The 21351-nt window shown below is 36.6% G+C and overlaps 4 protein-coding genes across 4 annotated transcripts; 2 read left to right on the top strand and 2 right to left on the bottom strand.

Moving 5' to 3' along the window:
• Nucleotides 1–6228: 6228 nt before the first annotated feature.
• Nucleotides 6229–6774, bottom strand: LOC128862455 (cuticle protein 16.5-like). Its single transcript, XM_054101094.1, has 2 exons — nucleotides 6672–6774; nucleotides 6229–6601 (listed from the first exon to the last, which is right to left on the bottom strand). The coding sequence occupies exons 1-2, from the start codon at nucleotides 6681–6683 to the stop codon at nucleotides 6290–6292; spliced, it is 324 nt and encodes a 107-aa protein (XP_053957069.1). The 5' UTR covers nucleotides 6684–6774; the 3' UTR covers nucleotides 6229–6289.
• Nucleotides 6775–6950: 176 nt separating this feature from the next.
• On the top strand, nucleotides 6951–7809 carry LOC128862452 (cuticle protein 16.5-like). The gene is made up of 2 exons (XM_054101091.1): nucleotides 6951–7310; nucleotides 7384–7809. The coding sequence occupies exons 1-2, from the start codon at nucleotides 7299–7301 to the stop codon at nucleotides 7771–7773; spliced, it is 402 nt and encodes a 133-aa protein (XP_053957066.1). The 5' UTR covers nucleotides 6951–7298; the 3' UTR covers nucleotides 7774–7809.
• Nucleotides 7810–10541: 2732 nt separating this feature from the next.
• Nucleotides 10542–11706, bottom strand: LOC128862454 (cuticle protein 16.5-like). The gene is made up of 3 exons (XM_054101093.1): nucleotides 11617–11706; nucleotides 10996–11109; nucleotides 10542–10925 (listed from the first exon to the last, which is right to left on the bottom strand). The coding sequence occupies exons 2-3, from the start codon at nucleotides 11005–11007 to the stop codon at nucleotides 10614–10616; spliced, it is 324 nt and encodes a 107-aa protein (XP_053957068.1). The 5' UTR covers nucleotides 11008–11109; nucleotides 11617–11706; the 3' UTR covers nucleotides 10542–10613.
• Nucleotides 11291–12154, top strand: LOC128862451 (cuticle protein 16.5-like). Its single transcript, XM_054101090.1, has 2 exons — nucleotides 11291–11633; nucleotides 11705–12154. Exons 1-2 carry the CDS (start codon nucleotides 11622–11624, stop codon nucleotides 12104–12106), a joined length of 414 nt encoding a protein of 137 aa, XP_053957065.1. The 5' UTR covers nucleotides 11291–11621; the 3' UTR covers nucleotides 12107–12154.
• Nucleotides 12155–21351: the final 9197 nt, after the last annotated feature.

Below are 21351 nucleotides of genomic sequence, written 5' to 3'. Positions count from 1 at the left end.
AACTTCAAGCGATGCATACCGTACAAGAAAATTTGACCTATTGACGTGGAATTTTAGCTGTATATTTATAATTATAATTATTTAGACGATTCGAAAACAAATACTGGAGTCGGTATACACATATATATCTATAGTCCAAACACGAAAACCTCCGGACCAATGTGCAAATGGCCTAGCATCTAGGTTGAAATTTTGAGAGGCGACAAGAGTGCTCGCCGACAGTCAAGCAATAGCTTTACATTCTGTGGAATCGAAACGAGTGTACAAATGTCTTAACAGCCTAAACCAACTTAGTACCATAAATAAAATTGTAATTTGCTGGATTCTAGGTCTCTCTGGAATAAAAGGTAATGAAATTTCTGATGATCACCTCACTGGCGTAGGGTCGGCAGCAGATTTTCATGGTCTTGAAGATTACGGTAGAATCAACTGGGCAAAAGCTAAATGCAGATGCAAAGAATTGCCCATTGGGAAATCACTCAAGATCTCCGTCAAGTCAAAAAGCTTATAAAACCTTTTACTTATCATAAAGTAGACAGATCACTATTACTTAAATTACCACCTCAAAAAAAATTACATTGGTAATGTAACAGAGTGTAGACTCTGTCTGGTGAATGATGAAACCCCAGAGCACATTTTGTGCAACTGTATTACCTTGGCAAAGACAAGACTGCACGTCTTTCATCTTATCGAGATCAAATGTATCCGAAAGAAATTAAGAATGCTGCTGTTGCCGATATTCTGTTTGTCCGCAAGGCGGAAACATTATTAAAAGAATTTGGCTTTCAGCCAATTCCCAGCCTGAGTCACGATACATCTAGGTTATATAGAACCTGATCAAATGCATTCAATGGTAGTAGTGCCAGTTAATGGGACTAGTAATATCTACTTTTAAAACATGAAGTGTCGGCCATGGAGCACGTTACATATACTGATATTATTATGGTCACAATTTCTTCAATCGGCGCTTACGGAAGGAATATATTCACATTACGCTACAATAAATATTATCATATACTTAAAAATATATATGTGTACTAATTACATAACGGGTGATTTTTTAGCTATTCTCTTTTTGAACAGTTGGCTTAAGCAGCTGACGCACGTTTCGTGTTTTGTTTCACTGTCAAACATCTTCAGTTTAGTCTATAACTTAACCATGAATCGTCTTACAAACGAACAACGCTTGCAAATCATTGAATTTTAATATAAAAATGCGTGTTCTGTTAAGAAAGTTTATCGCGCGCTTCTTCCATTTAATAGTCAGTTTAATCGATCCACTGAAGCGGCTATTCGAGCTATTGTGACTAAATTTAGAACCAAATTTACATTATTGAACATCAAACCACCAACACGCTTACGTAGAGTGCGAACTGAAGAAAATATCGCAGCTGTATCGGTCAGTGTTAATGATGACCATCAATTATCGATTCGTCGCCGCAGCAATTGGGCCTTTGTTACTCAACAACGTGGAAAATTTTGCGAAAGGATTTAGATGTGAAGCCTTTCAAAATACAGCTGGAGCAAGAATTGAAGCAGAACGACCTACCGCAGCGCAGAATTTTTTGTGAATGGGCTCTTGGAAAGTTGGCCGGAGATCCACTTTTTTATCGAAAAATTGTGTTCAGCGACGAAGCTCATTTTTGGATCAATGGGTACGTAAATAAGCAGAATTGTCGATTTTGGAGTGAAGATCAGCCAGAACAATTGCAAGAGCTACCAATGTATCCAGAAAAGGTCACAGTTTGGTGCGGTTTATGGGCTGGAGGTATCATTGGACCATATTTCTTCAAAGATGCTGCGAATCGTAACGTAACTGTGAATGGTGAGCGCTACCGTGAAATGATATCCAACTTTTTTTTGCCCAAAATGCAAGAGCTTGACTTGCATGACATGTGGTTTCAGCAAGACGGTGCCACATGGCACACAGCACCCGTAACAATGGACTTGTTGAGAGGCGAGTTCGGTGAACATTTTATTTCACGTTCGGGACCTGTCAATTGGTCACCCAGATCGTGCGATATAACGCCTTTAGATTATTTTTTGTGGTGCCAAGTTAAAGCTCATGTCTATTCAGACACGCCAGCTTCAATAAACGCATTGGAAGACAACATTAAAGCATTTATATAATATGTGAGATACCGGCCGAAACATTGGAAAGAGTATGCCAAAATTGGACTAAGCGGATGGACCATTAGAATCGCAGTCGCGGTCAACATTTGCATGAAATAATCTTCAAACATTAAATTATATGAACTGTACTATCGATTTTCATTTTTATGAATTTTACGTGTGTTTTTTTGAAAAACTTTCCTATAGCTCTTAAAAAATCACCCTTTAGTTACGAGAAGTCAACACGTTCTACCACCGACTACATATAACTCGCCAGCCAAATATCCATAATGTAGTCATGGCACGTACGCAAATGTACGTTGGTTTCTCTTTAGTCCACTGGCCATCGACCACAGCTCTGGCTAGTATCTACCTACTGTTGCCCCGTCTTTTTTGGTGGGGGAGTTCAATGAAACCAGTAAGTGAAGTCCGTACGTATGTACTCAAGTGAAAAAGTGGGTTTTCATAATTTTATTTTTATTCATACCTTTAACAGTTCTTTTTTTTTTGTTTTTCTATTCATTTGCAAGTGCCTTCCTTTGTAAACAAAGTGTGGTTCCGATGCGTGTCAAGGTCGTATTAACTCAAGTATATGCCATTTCCAAAAGTTGAGTGGCCTTTTTTGCAGAAATTGTTAAACAGTTACCAAATCGTTAATATTTGCTTGTCCACGCATTGCGAATTTGAACCTTCAACTTCAATAAATAATAAAACAGCTTAAGTCAACATAAGAAAAAACTAATGCTTGGAATTATTACTCCACAGACGAGGAGCATAATTTTGTTTTTTATAATTTGAAAAAGCTTTTTAGGAAGCAAAGTGTGGTTTGTCCATAAAAGAGCGATTTAAGACTGATGATCAAATTTAAACTACTCAACAGTTTTCTAACCTTAGATTATATCCGAGGCCACAATATCGGATTATCATTCCTTATAATAGGTATAATTTCATTATAATTTTTTAGTAAACTAATAAATAAAAATGAATGAATGAAAAAATAAAGGCAAATCTAAAATCTCCATTTTCTTACAAACTAAAGTACTCACTTCGAATTAATTTATGATTATTAATTTGATGATTTAATTAAAGCGACAATTTTTTTTTATTGTCCAGTTCGCTTATACTTGTAATGGAATTTAGGTTTATCTTCTCTCATAAGGAGTAATCTGCGGGCTTAGTGGGTTCCCATATTCCTTGGCAACGCTTTCCAAAGCCAGCGACATATTGATAAAAACGTGCTCCGTGTTTGCGAATAACTGAACGCATGAAGTAAAAAAGCTTAAAGGAGCTGTCAGAAGAATCACTCATGAATTTCCCTCCCCGTCTATTGCCAAAGTTTCAAGATTAAAATCATATGAGGTGTGTTCAAAAAATAAGGTGAAGTTTTCAAATTTCGCTTATTATTTATTTTTATGTTGGTACACTCGTTTCAAAGATATGTTTACGGTTTTAGTAATATTGCATGTTTAGTTTATTTGTGAGAGGCATAAATAATCAAGTGTTTTGCGTGTTCGGCGATTTTCTGCTATCGAAAAAAATGGATTAAAGAAGTTGCATCAAATCTTGAGTAAAAAATGTAATTAAGTGCGAAAAAAAGTGAAATGTTGACAGTGGCATACGGTAAGAGTACACTGAGCAAAAACAAAAACAAAAATATTTACCAGTGGTACAAGTTTTTCACCGAAGGTCGAGAAGATGTGAACGACGGCATTCGCTCTGGACGCCCCAGCGCAACAACAACCGATGAAAATGTTAAGAAAGTGAAAAAAATTGTTATGGAGAATCGTCGATTCACAATTAGATAAGTTGCTGAGGATGTCAGCATATCGTTAGGCTACTGCCATGAACTATTTTCGAAAGTTGTGAGCATGAAGCGTGTTGTAGCAAAGTTCGTTTCAAAATTGCTGAATTTTGACCAAAAACAACGTCGCATGACCATAGCTCAATAATTGTTGAATGACGTCCACAATAATCCAGATTTTTTGAAGAGGGTCATAAGAGGTGACAAATCATGGGTATATGGTTATGACATCGAAACCAAAGCCCAATCATCCCAATGAAAGAGTCCAGGAAAGCCAAGACCAGGATCGATCAAATGTCAAGATTTTGCTCAGTGTTTTCTTCGATTATCATGGCGTAGTGCAACAGGAGTTCTTACCACAAGGTCATATGGTAAATAAGGAGTATTAGCTTGAAGTTATACGCTGTTTGCGTGAAGCAGTGCGAAAAAACCCCAGAATTGCAGAAAAAAATTAATTCAAAAACAATACACTAATGATGCCTCAGCTACCGTATTCACCACATTTCGCCCTCTGTGACTTTTTTCTGTTCCCAAGATTGAAGATACCCATGAAAGGACGGCGTTTTGCGCCAATTGGGGAGATAAAACCCGAATCGCTGAGACAGCTCAAGGACATACCAAAAAGTGCATATCAGAACTGCCTCGAGGATTGGAAAAAAGCTGGCTCAAGTGGGGGTCTATTTTGAAGAGAATAAAATAAAAATTGATGAATAAATACATAGTTTTTGAGAAAAATGAGAATTTATTTGCACTGTTCCACTGTTAAACTGAGACTCCTTTTCCGCCGTAGAATTCTGCCAACAACAAAAAGCAGACACTTACTACCACAGGAATCTTGAATTATATTACACATTATTTGAGCATCATATCTAAACCGATTTTGACGAGAACTCTAACACTACCAAAATGGCCTTTGCCTTCTTCTGTACTCGAAATTGAGCTACTTAAACATGCGAAACAGTCTACCAGCCCAATCGAATAAGAGAAATACCATAATAAGGCACTTGAGTTGCTAAGAAAAGACTACTGAATATACTTTTACTGACAGTTATAAACACGACGACCCCACTCCTTTTGTCACAACAAAGATACCGACTGCTCATTACGGCCGAATCAGCTGCATGGTACAATTTGCTGCGAAAGATAATAAAAAAAACTACTTTATATACACAGATAATAAATCGACGATCGAGATATTTTTGGACAGCTCTAACATGTCATATACGTATAACTTTGAAAACTCGTGATATTCTCTATCAACTCAGAAAATCAATCAAAATTATGTGATTATGCCCCTATAAAAAGTTTATTTGTTAAAAAAGGATTTTTTAGGTATTTGTGAAGAGAAAATAAAAAAGATTAAATAATAACGATCTATAAATATTTTATAACAAATTTATGGCAAAGTGCATATTTCCCATGGGAATTCCAAAATGATTTCAAAGTGTTGCGCATGGGTAAATAGTAAATAAAAGGAGTAGGTGCCTAAATTTTTTATGGATCAAAATTAGCGGGTACCCAACAAATTTTATACTGTTATTGGATCATTCTAAAACTCGTATTTAAAGCTCTGCGCGGCTCTCTCGTGGATATCCTTTCTTCTTCCAAATTTTATTCGCATAAAAAATTATCAACTCAAACACACCATTTTATATAATTTCTAATACATAATACTACCTCTACTTGAGAAAAATAATATTTTTTCTTAAATGGATCGGGTTTGTAAATCTGTAAAATTAATAACGGTCCGTACTCTAAAATATTAAAGTTCAAAGAATATGAAAAACAAATCCAAGAGCTAAATAAAAACCTGTTTTTCTGTATATATATAATTGGCGCGTACACCCTTTTTGGGTGTTTGGCCGAGCTCCTCCTCCTATTTGTGGTGTGCGTCTTGATGTTGTTCCACAAATGGAGGAACCTACCGTCTCAAACCGATACCGAACAGTGGATATTTTTTATGATTGGCTTTTTCATGGCAGAAATATACTCGGAGGTTTGCGTCTTCATTTTCTTAATTTTTGGTTTTTCACTTAGATTCGAACTTAATTTCTCTCTGAATTTCGAATGGTAGTCCCGCACCAACCCATTCCGCTAGGGCGGCCGATATTTTCATAAAAACTGTCTAGGGATTAAAAGATTTATAAACCCATACTTATAATCGTACCCTGTACTTGTACCTGTACCGCATATATTCTATGACAAGATGAAGTATAGGTCGGGAAAAGGTATCAATAAAAGCTCAAAATATTCTCTTTATATCTGGAAGACACTAGATGACCATTCTCAACAGAAATAATTTTAAATTTTTTCAATACAGATATTTTATTTTGACCGGATCACTTTCACTTTCGATTTTCTTAAATACAGATCTCATTACCAAATCAACGGCGACGCAAGAGGGGCAGCAGCATAATGAGCAATTGCTGGAGCAGCCAAAGGAGCAGCAGCGTAATGAGCATAGCTGGCAACAACTGGGGCGGCTACTGGGGCGGCAGCATAGCTGGCCACAACTGGAGCGGCGGCGATGCCATTGTGGTTGCGGGCGATCACTTGACTGCTGGTGGCAGTCACTACAGGAGCAGGAGCGGCAACAACAGCGGCGGGAGCAGCATAGGTCAATGGAGCGGCAGCCAGCAAACCGGGCTTGGCAGCAGCGCAAGCGATGAGAGCGAAAAGAACAACGGCCTGGAATAAGAGGGTGAGAGTTATGAATGAGGAGCTGCACAAAATATTATTGAAGTTTTAAGAAACTTACGTATTTGAACATGTTGAAGTGTTTGATTTTCTTGTCTGTGGTTGTTGTTTAAACAAAAGCTAAATATTGTTTGATACCAATAACCAAAATCGGTTGGATATTTATAGTCAAGTGCCGAAACAAAAGTTGGTACCAAAATTTTTAAATAAGTGTTGATATGACTAATTGTCCCACACAAATACATATGTAGGTATGTGCACTGCAATACAACGGTAAGTTAAAATAACTCTTTGGTAGTCGATTTGATATTTTCGGCTCTTTTCGAAAACTCTCAATTAGGAATGCAAACCATGGCCTTAGTTTTTACACACTTCTTCTTCGAGCTTCATAGTAGTTGTGGGCATTTTGAGTTAATTTAAATTTTAATTGGTGGCATACTGAATAACTACATAAAATAATAAAATGCACAGAATTGTGATGAGATGGAAGTGGATATTTCGATAAATAGTTTGTCAATGAAATAAATGTACTTTGAAGGCCAATGTCGATGCATTATTGGATGAAATGTAATCTATGGGTTATATGTTATAAAATTTACTATAAAAGGCGCACTGCACTAAACCAAATATATCAAACAGTTATCAAATTTCATTCAATAAACAGCAACCAAACAAAAACAAACCGAAAATGTTCAAATACGTGAGTTGTAAAAATTCTGAATTTTTTTTCTTTTTGATAAAATAATATTTATTCTTATTTTTTAATTGAACAGGCCGTTGTTCTCTTCGCTCTTTTCGCCTGCGCTGCTGCCAAGCCCGGTTTTCTGGCTGCCGCTCCATTGGCCTACGCTGCTCCCGCCGCTGTTGTCGCTGCACCAGCTCCAGTTGTTACCGCCACCAGCAGTCAAGTGATCGCGAGAAATTACAATGGTATCGCCGCTGCTCCAGTTGTTGCTGCCGCCCCAGTTGTTGCCCGTTATGCTGCCGCTGCTCCTTTAGCTGCTCCCTTAGCCGCTCCAGTTGTTGCCCGTTATGCTGCCGCTGCTCCTTTAGCAGCTCCCTTAGTTGCACCATTGGCTGCTGCTCACTATGCTGCTGCTCCTTTAGCCGCTCCAGTTGTTGCTCGTTACGCCGCCGCTCCCTTAGCGTCTACCGTGTGGTGAAAGATGTTCGTACATTTTAATAAATGAGAAAACTTTAGTACAAATTTATTTAAGAGACTTTTACTTGAATTTCTCCTAAGAATTTGCAAATTATTAGAGTTCTCTTCGGCTTGGGGGGTCCTTCAAAAATACTCAACTGAATTGAAAAATGCTCAAACTTTGTTTACAATTTCTGATGAGAAAACAAAAACTTTGTAATATTTTAAGACAACCATAGAGCGATACTGAATAGAAAGTAAAACTAAGATATCTTGTTTTTAATCAATCAATGAAAGAATGATATATTTATTACCATAAGTTAAACTCAAGATGTCTATGAAGCCGTACCCATCAAACTTCGTCGCTGTAGTTCTGGAGACTGGCGCGTTGAAACAGACAAACAGCATACGAATAGTTTTTTGTGAGAAAAAATTTACCTACATTACGTGCCTCACAACAGATCAAATTACTATCTCGTACTGGGTGCAGTTTCATCAAAAGCGCATTATGTTCCTCTTTTTGAAAATAGTGTGCGCGAAAGGGCTATAAGCATTCGACGCCTGTATGCATTCGGATCCTGGAATTTCGGTATATTTCGAGTCCTTCGTGTATGGCGAAGAGCGGGCACGAACCCCAAGTAATTGAAAATTTTCATTTACCTGGAAATTGCCGCTAGAGTGTGGCAGTTTGTGGATTTTCTCATATTTTTGCTGACCAAAGTCAAGATAAGAGTAAGCGGAAAACTTACAAGTGTTAATAAATAAATTGTATACTCCTTTGGAGTACTCATTCCTACATTTCCTAATTTAATAGAAGAACGATTGCTCCTATTTTGCAACCATTCTTATCAAATTTAGGAGTCACTTGTGAAATGGGAAGCATGGACAAATGTTTGTTCCAGACTTAAGGAACTTAGAGAGTTGTTGAACTTAGGCTTTCAAAAGTATTGTTTAGCTGAGGGATAGCTGGAGATCAGGTTTAGTGGTAGGATCGAATGGAATATTTATCAATCCCAATTAAACAGAGATAAATTATTCATTCGCGAAGATGCATTCGTAACCGGATTTGACAACTTGAGTAAATATCCATAAGTTCTTACATCGCTTAAGTAAAGTTGATTTCTAGAGTAATTAAACTACGGGCATAATTAGAAATGAATAGCTGACTTAAAAAGGATTTACTAATGATAAAAGTTCCATTCAATAATTATTAGAAAGATTACAAGTGTGCACTTTTTTTAATTAATTCCTCTAAATGTTGTTCTCTAAATGTCCAGAACAAGTGATGTTGGGTTGCCATTGATACTTTTAACAATTTTTGAAAGACGTAGGGTAGCCGTTTTCTGGCGTACGAACTGGTGCGGATTATGGTACAAACTTGTAGCGATGAGCTCAATATTTTGATTTATTCTCGTTGACCGACTGGATCCCGACAGAGGACTGTTGCCCGGAATCTTCGCACACATGAACGAATAAAATCTTCTCTAGCGGCGCCATAGGTATAAACGTCGAATATTGTAATGTGAACAAAATCCACGACGAGCAGTTGCATACGAACCACTGACCTTAAAATACGCTTTGATTGGGAATGTACGCTACGTAAAACATGTACTTGCATATATATAATATGTACATAGTGGTCAGACTGGAGGTACTTTTCCAAAAGGGCTTTTTGACAAATCACACGTAGTTTGACACTAAATACATAATTTTTCAGTATTTATTGGCATTTCATCATGGAAGGACTTACGTTTTGACAACGTGTACAAATGGTAAAATTGTTTACGAAAGTCGGCGTTCTGTGAAAAGTGTTCATCGCGCGTTCGGGCCAACTTATGGCGATCCGCGATGAGGCCTACTTTTATCTTAATGGCTACGTCAATAAGTAAAATTGCCGTATTTGGGCTGAAGAGTAACCCGAAGCCATTCAAGACAGCCATTACATCCATTGAAAACAATCGTTTGGTGCGGCCTATGTGCTGGAAATAGGCGAAATCATCGGCCTACATTTCTTCCAAGACAAGACTGGCACCAATGTAACAGTGAATAGTGAACGCTATCGCGTCATGATAAACGACTTTTTGATGTCTGAAATTGAAGCCTGTGATCTTCACAACATTTAGTTCTAACAAGATGGTGCCACTTGCCATACGGCCTATGAAACAATGGATTTACTGTGTCATCGGTTTGGTGAGAAATTTTTATCTCGTTTCGGACCTGTGGATTAGCCACCAAGATCGTGTGATATCACACCTTTGGACTTTTATTTCTAGAGGTATGTGGATAAATTAATTTGCGATTGAGGTATTGGAAGCCAACATCACCAAAGTTATTAACGAAATCCAGGGAGTCATTCAAAGTTGGTGTTTACGGCTGGCCGGATAACGGCGCAGTTGCGACCACTTTTCGGAGGGATTATCTTAAAAAAATAAATGCCATGAATGGTTCTACATAAAAACAAAAATGATTGCCCAAACATGATGAAAACTCTGACTTAATATTCCAAATTCAAGAGTAAAATAAAAGCGTGTCGTTTGAAGTGGACTGAAATCATGACAGTAGCTATAGAAAGTTTTCATAAAAACTGCCCAGACGGTGTGATATATTGTAGATTAACCCATATCCGTACCCATACATCGTACCCGTATATAATCTATGAAAAGTCGAGGCATCCAGAAAAATGATATCAACTTTTCTTAGAAGCTGCAAATTTTCATATTATAACTGGAAGACCCAGGTTAAACTTTGCTAAATTTCACTAGATATTCATTTACAACAAAGTCATTTTAAATTTTTTCGAAACAGATATTTTATTTTGACCGGATCATTTGCAACTTTCGATTTTCTTAAATACATATCTCATTACCAAAGTAACGATGACGCAAGAGGGGCAGCAGCATAATGAGCAATTGCTGGAGCAGCCAAAGGAGCAGTAGCGTAATGAGCATAGCTGGCAACAACTGGGGCAGCTACTGGAGCGGCAGCATAGCTGGCAACAACTGGAGCGGCGGCAATGCCATTGTGGTTGCGGGCGATCACTTGACTGCTGGTGGCAGTCACCACAGGAGCAGGAGCGGCAACAACAGCAGCGGGAGCAGCATAGGCCAATGGAGCGGCAGCTAGCAAACCGGGCTTGGCAGCAGCGCAAGCGATGAGAGCGAAAAGAACAACGGCCTGGAAGAGGAGGGTGAGAGTTATGAATGAGGAGCTGTACAAAATATTATTGAAGTTTTAAGAAACTTACGTATTTGAACATGTTGAAGTGTTTGATTTTCTTGTCTGTGGCTGTTGTTTAAACAAAAGCTAAAGATTGTTTGATACCAATAACCAAAATCGGTTTGATATTTATAGTCAAGTGCTGAAACAAAAGTTGGTACGAAAATTTTTAAATAAGTATTGATATGACTAATTGTCCCACACAAATACATATGTAGGTATGTGCACTGCAATACAACGGTAAGTTAAAATAACTCTTTGGTAGTCGATTTGATATTTTCGGCTTTTTCGAAAACTCTCAATTAGGAATGCAAACCATGGCCTTAGTTTTTACACACTTCTTCTTCGAGCTTCATAGTAGTTGTGGGCATTTTGAGTTAATTTATATTTTAATTGGTGGCATACTGAATAACGACGTAAAATAATAAAATGCACAGAATTGTAATGAGATGGAAGTGGATATTTCGATAAATAGTTTGTCAATGAAATAAATGTACTTTGAAGGCCAATGTCGATGCATTATTGGATGAAATGTAATCTATGGGTTATATGTTATAAAATTTACTATAAAAGGCGCACTGCACTAAACCAAATATATCAAACAGTTATCAACTTTCATTCAATAAACAGCAACCAAACAAAAACTAACCGAAAATGTTCAAATACGTGAGTTGTAAAAATTCTGAAATTTTTTTCTTTTATAAAATTATAATTATTCTTATTCTTTAATTGAACAGGCCGTTGTTCTCTTCGCTCTTTTCGCCTGCGCTGCTGCCAAGCCCGGTTTTCTGGCTGCCGCTCCATTGGCCTATGCTGCTCCCGCCGCTGTTGTCGCTGCACCAGCTCCAGTTGTTACCGCCACCAGCAGTCAAGTGATCGCGAGAAATTACAATGGTATCGCCGCTGCTCCAGTTGTTGCTGCCGCCCCAGTTGTTGCCCGTTATGCTGCCGCTGCTCCTTTAGCTGCTCCCTTAGCCGCTCCAGTTGTTGCCCGTTATGCTGCCGCTGCTCCTCTGGCTGCTCCCTTAGCCGCTCCCTTAGTTGCACCGTTAGCTGCTGCTCACTATGCTGCTGCTTCTTTAGCTGCTCCAGTTGTTGCTCGTTACGCCGCCGCTCCCTTAGCTGCTGCTGTGTGGTAAAAGATGTTCGTACATTTTAATAAATGAGAAAACTTTAGTACAAATTTATTTAAGAGACTTTTACTTGAATTTTTCAAATTTTTAGAGAATAACAGATTGTTTTTCGGCTCCGAAAGTCCTTCAAAACTATTTACTATACTGAATTGACAGTCTCTCCTTATTCATAATTTGAAATGCAACCTTGGTGTTTGGTGAAACCAGTTGCGTATTGTGGCGTTCCAAAATAATGGTTAAAAAGAGAAAATTCTATGCATTACGATCTACTACGTTCAAAGTGAAGAGGCGGTGAAACAGACGGCACAAAAAAGTGTGCCGTTAATGGACCCAATGGAAATCGAACTTTTATGATTTTTATAGTAAATGTTTTAAGAAAAGAGTTATATTTTTTAAATTTATTCTTTTCATTTATTTCATTTACAATTATCTAGACCAAGCCGGTAAACTTTACCTAATATTTCCTTAGTCCGAAATACTTGTACGAGTCATTTCCCAATACAAAACAAATCGGTTACCCAAATAAAAAAAAAATGCAATTCTATTCAGTTCAAATATCAATCGATTGTTCTGAACCTCTGGAATCGAAACAGGTTTAGTTTTACTTCTGTTGATATGAGGTGTTTCCGACATTCCTAATCTCTCGCAGACAAGGTTGCCATTATACCTTATATTTTTTAAGTTGCCATTATACCTTATATTTCGTAAGGATGTTTAAACCAGATATACAGCATTGATGTAAATTGAAAGAGAATTGAAACATATTTCACACTTCAATATCTAAATCAGAGCTGCCACCTATTGAAAATTATTTCAAGTAAAAATACTATTTAAATAAAAGTTAATTAGTCTCTACTACAATAATATGAAAACATTTATGCAGTAGAGTTGCCATTTATAAGCATAAGCAACAAAACATTTATATAAATCACAGCATCCAAATCTCATTTTCAGACCATTCAAAAAATCAGAATTAAGCTTCGGCCAGCTATGTGATTTTTTTGCGCATAATAAAAAATACTCCGTAGAATTATTCTACTGCAGTCAAAATCGACAAAAGTCATTGATTTGCATATTCGCATATTTGATTTTTATCGGATAATTCTTAATATGTTAATTTCGTCGACGAGAAACGTTTGCAATTTTTACTTTACTTAATAAAGGGTTTTTCCAATAACAGGTGTTATCTATCGTTATCGAGAGATGATTAAAGGTTTTTTATGGCCGGAATTGGATGGTATTGATCTGGCCAACGTTTATTTTCAACAAGACGGCGCTGCGTGCCATACAAGCAACGAAACTATTGATATTTTACGGAAAAGTTTCCGGACCGTGTTATCTTCCGAAGAGGTGATCACTTTTGGTCATCGAGATCTTGTGATTTAACATCTTGTGACTTTTTTCTTTGGGGCCACGTGAAAGAGAAGGTGTACAACAGCCCAGGGTCGATTCAAGACCTCAAAGATGGAATTCGTGAGGCTATCGAGGACATAGGGCAGCCACATTGCAATTCGGTTATAGAAAATTTCATGAAAAGGATATTGTCCTGTAAGCGTGGTCGTGGTGGTCATTTACCTGATGTTATTTTCCACTATTAACGGCATACCTTCCTCTTTATAATGAAATAAACATCCGATCATTTATATTAAAAAATATTATTTTTCTTTGAATATCAAAATAACAACTCATATTGGAAAACCCTTTAGTTTCACTAATTTGAAAAAAAAATATTTTGAAAAATTAGAGAATATCAAAAAAATGAGATTTCTTAACAGCTCAATTTTTATGTTCACCACAGTATTCTTTATTTGTCAGTGGATTAAAAATAAGATTTTATAGTTATTTTTAATTTGACTATTTTATTTATAGTTATTTTTAATTTGACTATAATATAAATCATCGTCTAACAAAAACTTAACTGAACTACTTATGAAATTTGGATCTATAACTTATACAAAAATCAGAAAAATTACATCAACTTTCATTCCAATTCTACCGATTTGAATTAGAATTTTTCATATATCGTACTGAAGGGACACTCTCGAAAAATATATTTTGGTGTTTTTATTTTAAAAAATGTTATTATTTATTGTTGATATCGCCCCTCCCCCGAAACGCCGTTTTTTAGAAGAGGTTTGCGGTGATCACGGTAACGCATGAGCAGCTCAATTGAAATCTAAAAAATTAAATGATTATTGTAGAAGAATAGTTTTTAGTCAATCTGAACGGTTTATTTACCCAAAAAAATTTTTTCTATATGAAAAAGGAAAATGAATACAACACCCTCTCCAGCCACTCCCAAAAATAAAAATAAAAACAAAAACAGCCAAACTAATACCAAAGAAAATAAAAAAGAACCGATGCCACCACCTATTATACTGGAGGATATCACATCATATGAAGTTCTCTACAATCAATTAATATCCACAATAAATGCAGATGCATTTCAAACAAAAATTATTAATGATACAACTGTAAAAATCAATTGCATAGATTCTGAAGCATACAGAATAGTAGTTGGAACATTAAACAGAAATGGAAACTCATTCCACTCTTATGAAAATAAACAAACTAGAGTGATTAGAGTTATGGCAAAAAATTTGCATCACACTTGCAACCCAGAAAATATAATGAAAGATCTGATATGCAAAGGATATAAAATAAAGGCAGCAGTAAATAAGCTAGCATGGAAGAAAAAAACTCCTCTTAATATGTTCATGTTGTTTTTTGAAAATAATGAAGATATTGAGAGAATATACAAAATCACAAATATACTAGGCTGTCAAGTAGAAATTGTGCCGATTAAGGGAACTAAACTTGTCCCGCAATGCAAAAATTGCCAAACATATGGGCATACCAATAAATATTGCAGCAAACCAGCTAGATGCGTTAAATGTGCTGGTCGACATCATACACAAGAATGCAACAAAACAAAAGAACAAGCGCCAAAATGTGTTCACTGCGGAGGAGATCATCCGGCCAACTACAGAGGATGTATTGTAGCAAAAGAGTTGCAAAAAGTGAGAAACAGCAAGATCCAAAAACCTAAAACTAATAGTAATAATAAAGCCAATAAAATTATCCTTAAGCAAGCCCCAGTTATGCAAACTGAAAATAAAATTAAGGGCACACAAAATAAATTGTCATATGCTGCTGTCACTAAGTTGAATACAGCAGAAAAAAATGTGACTGACAATCAAAACAATAATATCAGCCAAAGTCTACAACTCATTCTGAACAAAATGACTATACTTGAAAAATCATTTTCAAACATGAATGAGAGAGTGATCAAATTGGAAAGTAGTAACAAAAAAACTACTTCCAAACCTAAAAGGAGATAATGGCCAATACAATTAAAATTATGTCATGGAATGCAAATGGACTGCTTAAACGTCAAGCTGAGTTACAAGCAATCCTAGACATAAATAAAGTAGATGTGTGCCTAATATCGGAAACACATCTAACTAATCAATCGTACATTAAATTTCGAGGTTATAAAACATATCGCACAATTCACCCAGAAAATACTGCAAAGGGTGGAAGTGCAATAATTATAAAAGAAAATATATATCATCACGAAGAAAACAAATTTCAAGCAGAAGATATACAAGCAACTATGTTAAGTATTAAAACTAAAAATCAAAATATTACCATAGCTAGCTTATATAGCCCCCCAAAACACAATATCAAACAAGAACGTTACTTTGAACTATTCAGAGCTGTTGGAAATCGATTCATCATAGGTGGTGATTATAACGCTAAACACACACATTGGGGATCGAGACTCACAACAACTAAAGGAAAAGAATTGCTAAATGCAATACAAACATACAAGTGTGACGTAATTTCTACAGGGAAGCCCACCTACTGGCCCACTGATCCTGACAAAGTTCCAGATCTAATAGACTTTTTCGTCACCAAAAACCTAGGAAGTAATTATATGCAAATAGATGAAATCTTAGAGTTAAACTCAGACCATTCGGCAATAGTATTAACACTAAGCGAAACTATAATTTCTAAGCCAACAAATCCAACTTTAGTCAACAAAAAAACGGACTGGGAAAGCTTTAGAATAACATTGGAAAATAGAATTGAACTAGCGGTTCCACTACAAACCGAAGAACAGCTGGACCTTGAGGTGGAAAAACTAGTCAACGATATACAGTATTCAGCATGGGAAAATACACCTGAAGTCAAAAGAAAACTGAAAGGCAATTGCTATCCTAAAGAAATAGTAGAGCTTATTTCAGAAAAAAGAAAAGCGAGAAAAAAATGGCATCAAACCAGAAACCCGCGGGATAAAACAATACTGAATAATTTAACATCACAATTAACAAATGAAATTAGACAGTTAAAAAATGACTCTATAAGTGACTTTCTTCGTGAGCTTACTAACGACTCCAGTACTGAATATTCGCTTTGGAAGACTACAAAAAATCTAAAGAGACCAATCATACAAACACCTCCAATTAAAAATGTGGATGGAAGCTGGGCCAGAAATAATGAGCAAAAAGCAACAATATTTGCAAATCATCTTGAAAACATATTTCAACCAAATGCAGCTAATGACATTAATCCCTTACCATACATTGCAGAACAAATGGACGGGATAATACCATTCGTCACTCCGGCTGAAGTCAAAAAAGAGATCAAGAGTAATATCAACCCTAAGAAAGCACCTGGCTTTGATCTTATCACTGGCCAAATACTAAAAGAACTTCCAAAAAAAGCGTTAATGAAAATAACCAACATAATTAATGCATCACTTCGGTTACAATATGTTCCACAACTTTGGAAAGTTGCCGAAGTTATAATGATACCAAAGCCAGGGAAGCCGCCACATGAAACAACCTCATATCGACCAATATCATTGCTGCCGATTATGTCAAAGTTGTTCGAGAAACTTCTCTTGAAAAGGTTAAAACCAATTATCGAAGAGAAACACCTCATTCCTGATCATCAGTTTGGTTTCCGAAATCAGCACTCTACAATTGATCAGGTACACCGAATCACCGACATAATTGAAAAGGCGATAGAAGAGAAAAAAGTTTGTTCGACAATATTTCTGGATGTTGCACAAGCTTTTGACAAGGTTTGGCATGAAGGATTAAATCATAAATTACAAATACTTCTTCCTGCTCAATACTCAAAAATTTTAAAATCATACATAACAGAACGTTACTTCAGAATAAAACAAGAAGACACCTATTCTGACCTGAAAAAAATTCAAGCGGGAGTACCACAAGGAAGTGTACTAGGACCAATCCTATATCTCCTATACACTAGTGATATCCCTACATTTACAAATAATACCGTTGCTACGTTTGCTGATGACACTGCAATAATGGCCACTGGTGAAAACAACATTGAATCAACAGAAAAATTACAAACATCCATTACTGAGATACAGCGCTGGACAGTCAAATGGCGTATAAAACTCAACGAAACCAAATCTGTGCACGTCGACTTCACTAATAAAAGAATCGACCATAAACCAGTATACATCAATCAACAAATCATTCCGTACGAGAATTCAGCGAAATATCTTGGCATGACCCTTGACGCAAAACTCAGGTGGAAACCGCATGTCAAGAAAAAACAAGAAGAGTTGAAAATAAAGTACAGAAAGATGTACTGGCTATTGGGTAGACATTCTGCCTTGTCAACATACAACAAGCTGCTCTTGTATCAGCAAGTCCTTAAGCCAATCTGGACTTATGGTATTCAGCTCTGGGGATGTACCAGTCAAAGCAACAGAATGATCATTCAACGATTTCAAAATAAAGTGCTCCGTGCTATTGTTAATGCTCCGTGGTACATCAGAAATGACAACTTACATAAGGATTTGGATGTTGAAATTGTCGACAACGTTATCAAAAAGTTTGCGCAAAGTCATGAACAACGACTTCAACAACAAGTCAACATTGAGGCCCTCCAGCTCCTCGAAAACGATGACTTAACCAGAAGATTAAAACGAGTGAAACCATTTGAACTTGTGTAAAAAATAGTGAACTATCTATAAACAATACATAATAAATAAACCAGTCACAAACAAAAGTAGTGACCAAAACATTTACAGAAACAAAAAGTGCATATATCATAGGATAAGTACTTTGTAATTTTAACCGTATCAAATTAAGTCAAATTCAAATAGCTTATTAGTATTTGTGCTAGATTGCTATATAATAAATACACCAATAGGTGTTTTTTAAAAAAAAAAAAAAAAAAAAAAAAAAAATATGAAAACCGCTTTGCACCAAAAAGAGGATTTTAGAAAAATTAAAAAAAAATTCATTCCAGCGAACTATGCAAATATTTATAAAAAGTGAACCGTTCAGATTCACGAGGTCGAAACTTCGAATAATTAAAAAAAAGTTTATGCAAATCGGTCAAATAGTTTTTGATAAATAATGATCACCGCGACGGTAATTTTCAAAAAACACGAAATCGAGATAAAGTTTTGCGTGCACTTCATTTATGGATAAGGTCGCGCGCTTCCACGGTCTGTAACACAAGGTATAGGTATAACCCCTTACGTTCACTCATAAGAAATTTTTTAACACAGGCGCGAATAGGCGAGCATAGGGAAATAATATAAAGCATATATTTACCAAATATGTTACATAATCTATTGAGTAACATCATCATTGAGTACATCTATTGAATAACAAAATCAATACAACTTAGCAGTCGTAATTGTTGCCATAGCTGCCGTCATATCTGCTCTATTATCTTACTTTTGTTTACCGGCAATTGAAACATGCTAAGCTCCTACTGGATCAATGAAAAATTTACTTGATTTTGAAAATTTGCACATACATATGCATAAAAGTATAAAATCTTTTTCAATGTATCACCTGCTCACCCAGAAGAGACTTCTGGGCATCACTGTTGTAAACTGTTTAACTTTATTTGCCTTTATATGCACATTTAGGTTAGCAGCCTCAAGCTAGGTAGGTAGGTGGGGTGGTTGTCATAAAGACACACTTAGACCTTTCGCAGGTCCATTGTGATACCACTGGAGCTTATCCTTACTCTACGTGTTCCTTTTCAAACCATCCGGTAGCTTTAATAAACGAGCAGAGCTTCGTTAGTTTTAGATGGGCTATGCCTGCTACATCGGTTAGAAATGCTGTATCAAGAGTGCGCAGCCTTCTCATAGCTAGGCTTTCACACTCACATAAAAGGTGTCTGACTGTTTCCTCTTCTTCTGTATTAAGACAGCTTCTACAGAAATCGAAGTACGGGAGACCTAACCTTCTAGCGTGGCTGCCTATTAAACAATGACCAGTTAATACATCTATCATTTTTCTTATAGCTTCTCTGTTAAATCTTAGCAAGATCTTCGATTGACCGCTGTTCCAGTTCGGCCAAGTCTGTCTGCTTAGTTCGCATGTTGTGAGGTTTTGCCAGCTTGTATTTACCTTTTTGATGGTTTCCCTGTCTATAAGTAATTTACAAGTGGTTATGGGCATGGGTATCAGCGCCTTATCCGGTTCGAGATCGAGCGTTGTACCGGTTCGTGCTAGTTCATCCGCCTTACAGTTTCCTGCAATATTGTTGTGGCCTGGCACCCAGATAAGGTGCACCTTGTAGCACTTAGATACGTCATTTAGTAGTTTAAAACATTCGAGAACTGTCTTTGACGAGTGCGTTTTTGATTCCAGCGCTTTTATTGCCGCTTGGCTTTCCGAGTAAATGAAGACTTCATTTGTGGATAATACTCTCGTTTTTATTTCTGTAAGTCCCTCTTTTATGGCAGTGACTTCCGCCTGAAATCTCGAGCTAACTTAATAGAAATCTACTAATGTGGCATAGCTAATTAATGAAACTTTATCAAATATTACTTGGTTATTTTTTCATAATAGTCCTCGAGCCTAAGTTTGCCTTAGTCAGCCTGCTCAACCTTGAAATTCTTGATCTTCCGCTCTACTTGTAGATCTAACCTTTTCTATTTTGTTTGTTAGTTGCATAAATTAAATATTTTATTTTGAACTATATCATATATTTTTCTATAGTGAGAATTTTCCCCAAAAGAAGAAGCAGCAGCAAAAAGTGCAGCAGCGAATGGCATAGCCAATGTGGCGACAGCTGTATAACGAGCAACAAAAGGGTCTGCGGCGATACCATTCTGCATCCTCGAGATCGTTTGATTGCCGGTAGCGATAACAACTGGAACAGAAGCGGCAACAACAGCGGCGGTTGCAGCTTATGTCAATAAAGCGGTAGCCAGGAAATCGGCTGTGACAGCGGCACTGGCAAAAAGAGAGTCTAATGTTTGTGAAGATTATGCAATTCAGAAAATAGAACAAAAAAAGTAAGCATGACTATATTCGGTCCAGACCGAAAATTATATACACGCGCACATTTTATATATGTATATTGGGTTGGGGAATAAAATCTTAGCGTATTTACCGAAAATTTTTATTTAAACAGAAAACAATAATTCTAATCAGAAAGTTAATCAATTACAATTTAATTACAACCTCTTCTCACATCTCGAACAATTTGTTGATGCCGTTCCGCACCGTCCAGTAAGCCATGCCCTTCCAGTCCCACCAAATACATATTATAGCTTGTGACATCAGATGGACGAACGAAAATTTCGTTTTAAAAAGTGTTATTATTATTAAATATTATATAAAAGTGATTAGGTCTCAATAACATTAACAAATTTCGGGCTTAATTGATATCGGAAGCAATGCGTGAACTATATTTGGGTGAGTTTTATTTAGTTGTTATTGAGATACACGAATTTACCTAAAAGTGGGCTTGGCGCCGACCATTTTTCAGAGTTTTACTTGTGTCGTATTTATTTGAATTCATCATTTGTACCAAACTTAAGTAATTTTGCAGATATCTCGTTTATTTGTTGAAAATTAACATTGTGCTCGTAGGTGGCGCAGGTGACGACCGATGCCGCATGTTTTCAATACCGAGATAGTAGGGTAATTATGGTGCACACGAACCGGCGAGTTGGCTTGACTTGGCTTCCTCTCATTATTCTAAGCCTGTTGCTGTCGATCTATATCTACCTCGATTCCTTTATGCGTTTACATACAACTGTTATGTGGAAAAAATTATGACAGTCTTGTGCACAAGTATGTGTGGGTATACAAATATTTTGCGTAGATATTAAAATAAGGCATATTCCTAAAATTACATTTGTTTGTAAAATAGTGAGTTAAGGTGCTGTCCCAATGCATGCCCTCTTTGCTTGATGTACTTGTTTTGCTTGGCTTTGAAAACTT

This window comes from Anastrepha ludens, chromosome 4 (assembly GCF_028408465.1).
Source record: "Anastrepha ludens isolate Willacy chromosome 4, idAnaLude1.1, whole genome shotgun sequence".
Lineage (NCBI taxonomy): Eukaryota > Metazoa > Arthropoda > Insecta > Diptera > Tephritidae > Anastrepha > Anastrepha ludens.
Note: the sequence above shows the minus strand (reverse complement) of the source record. Positions and strands in the feature narration are given on the sequence as shown.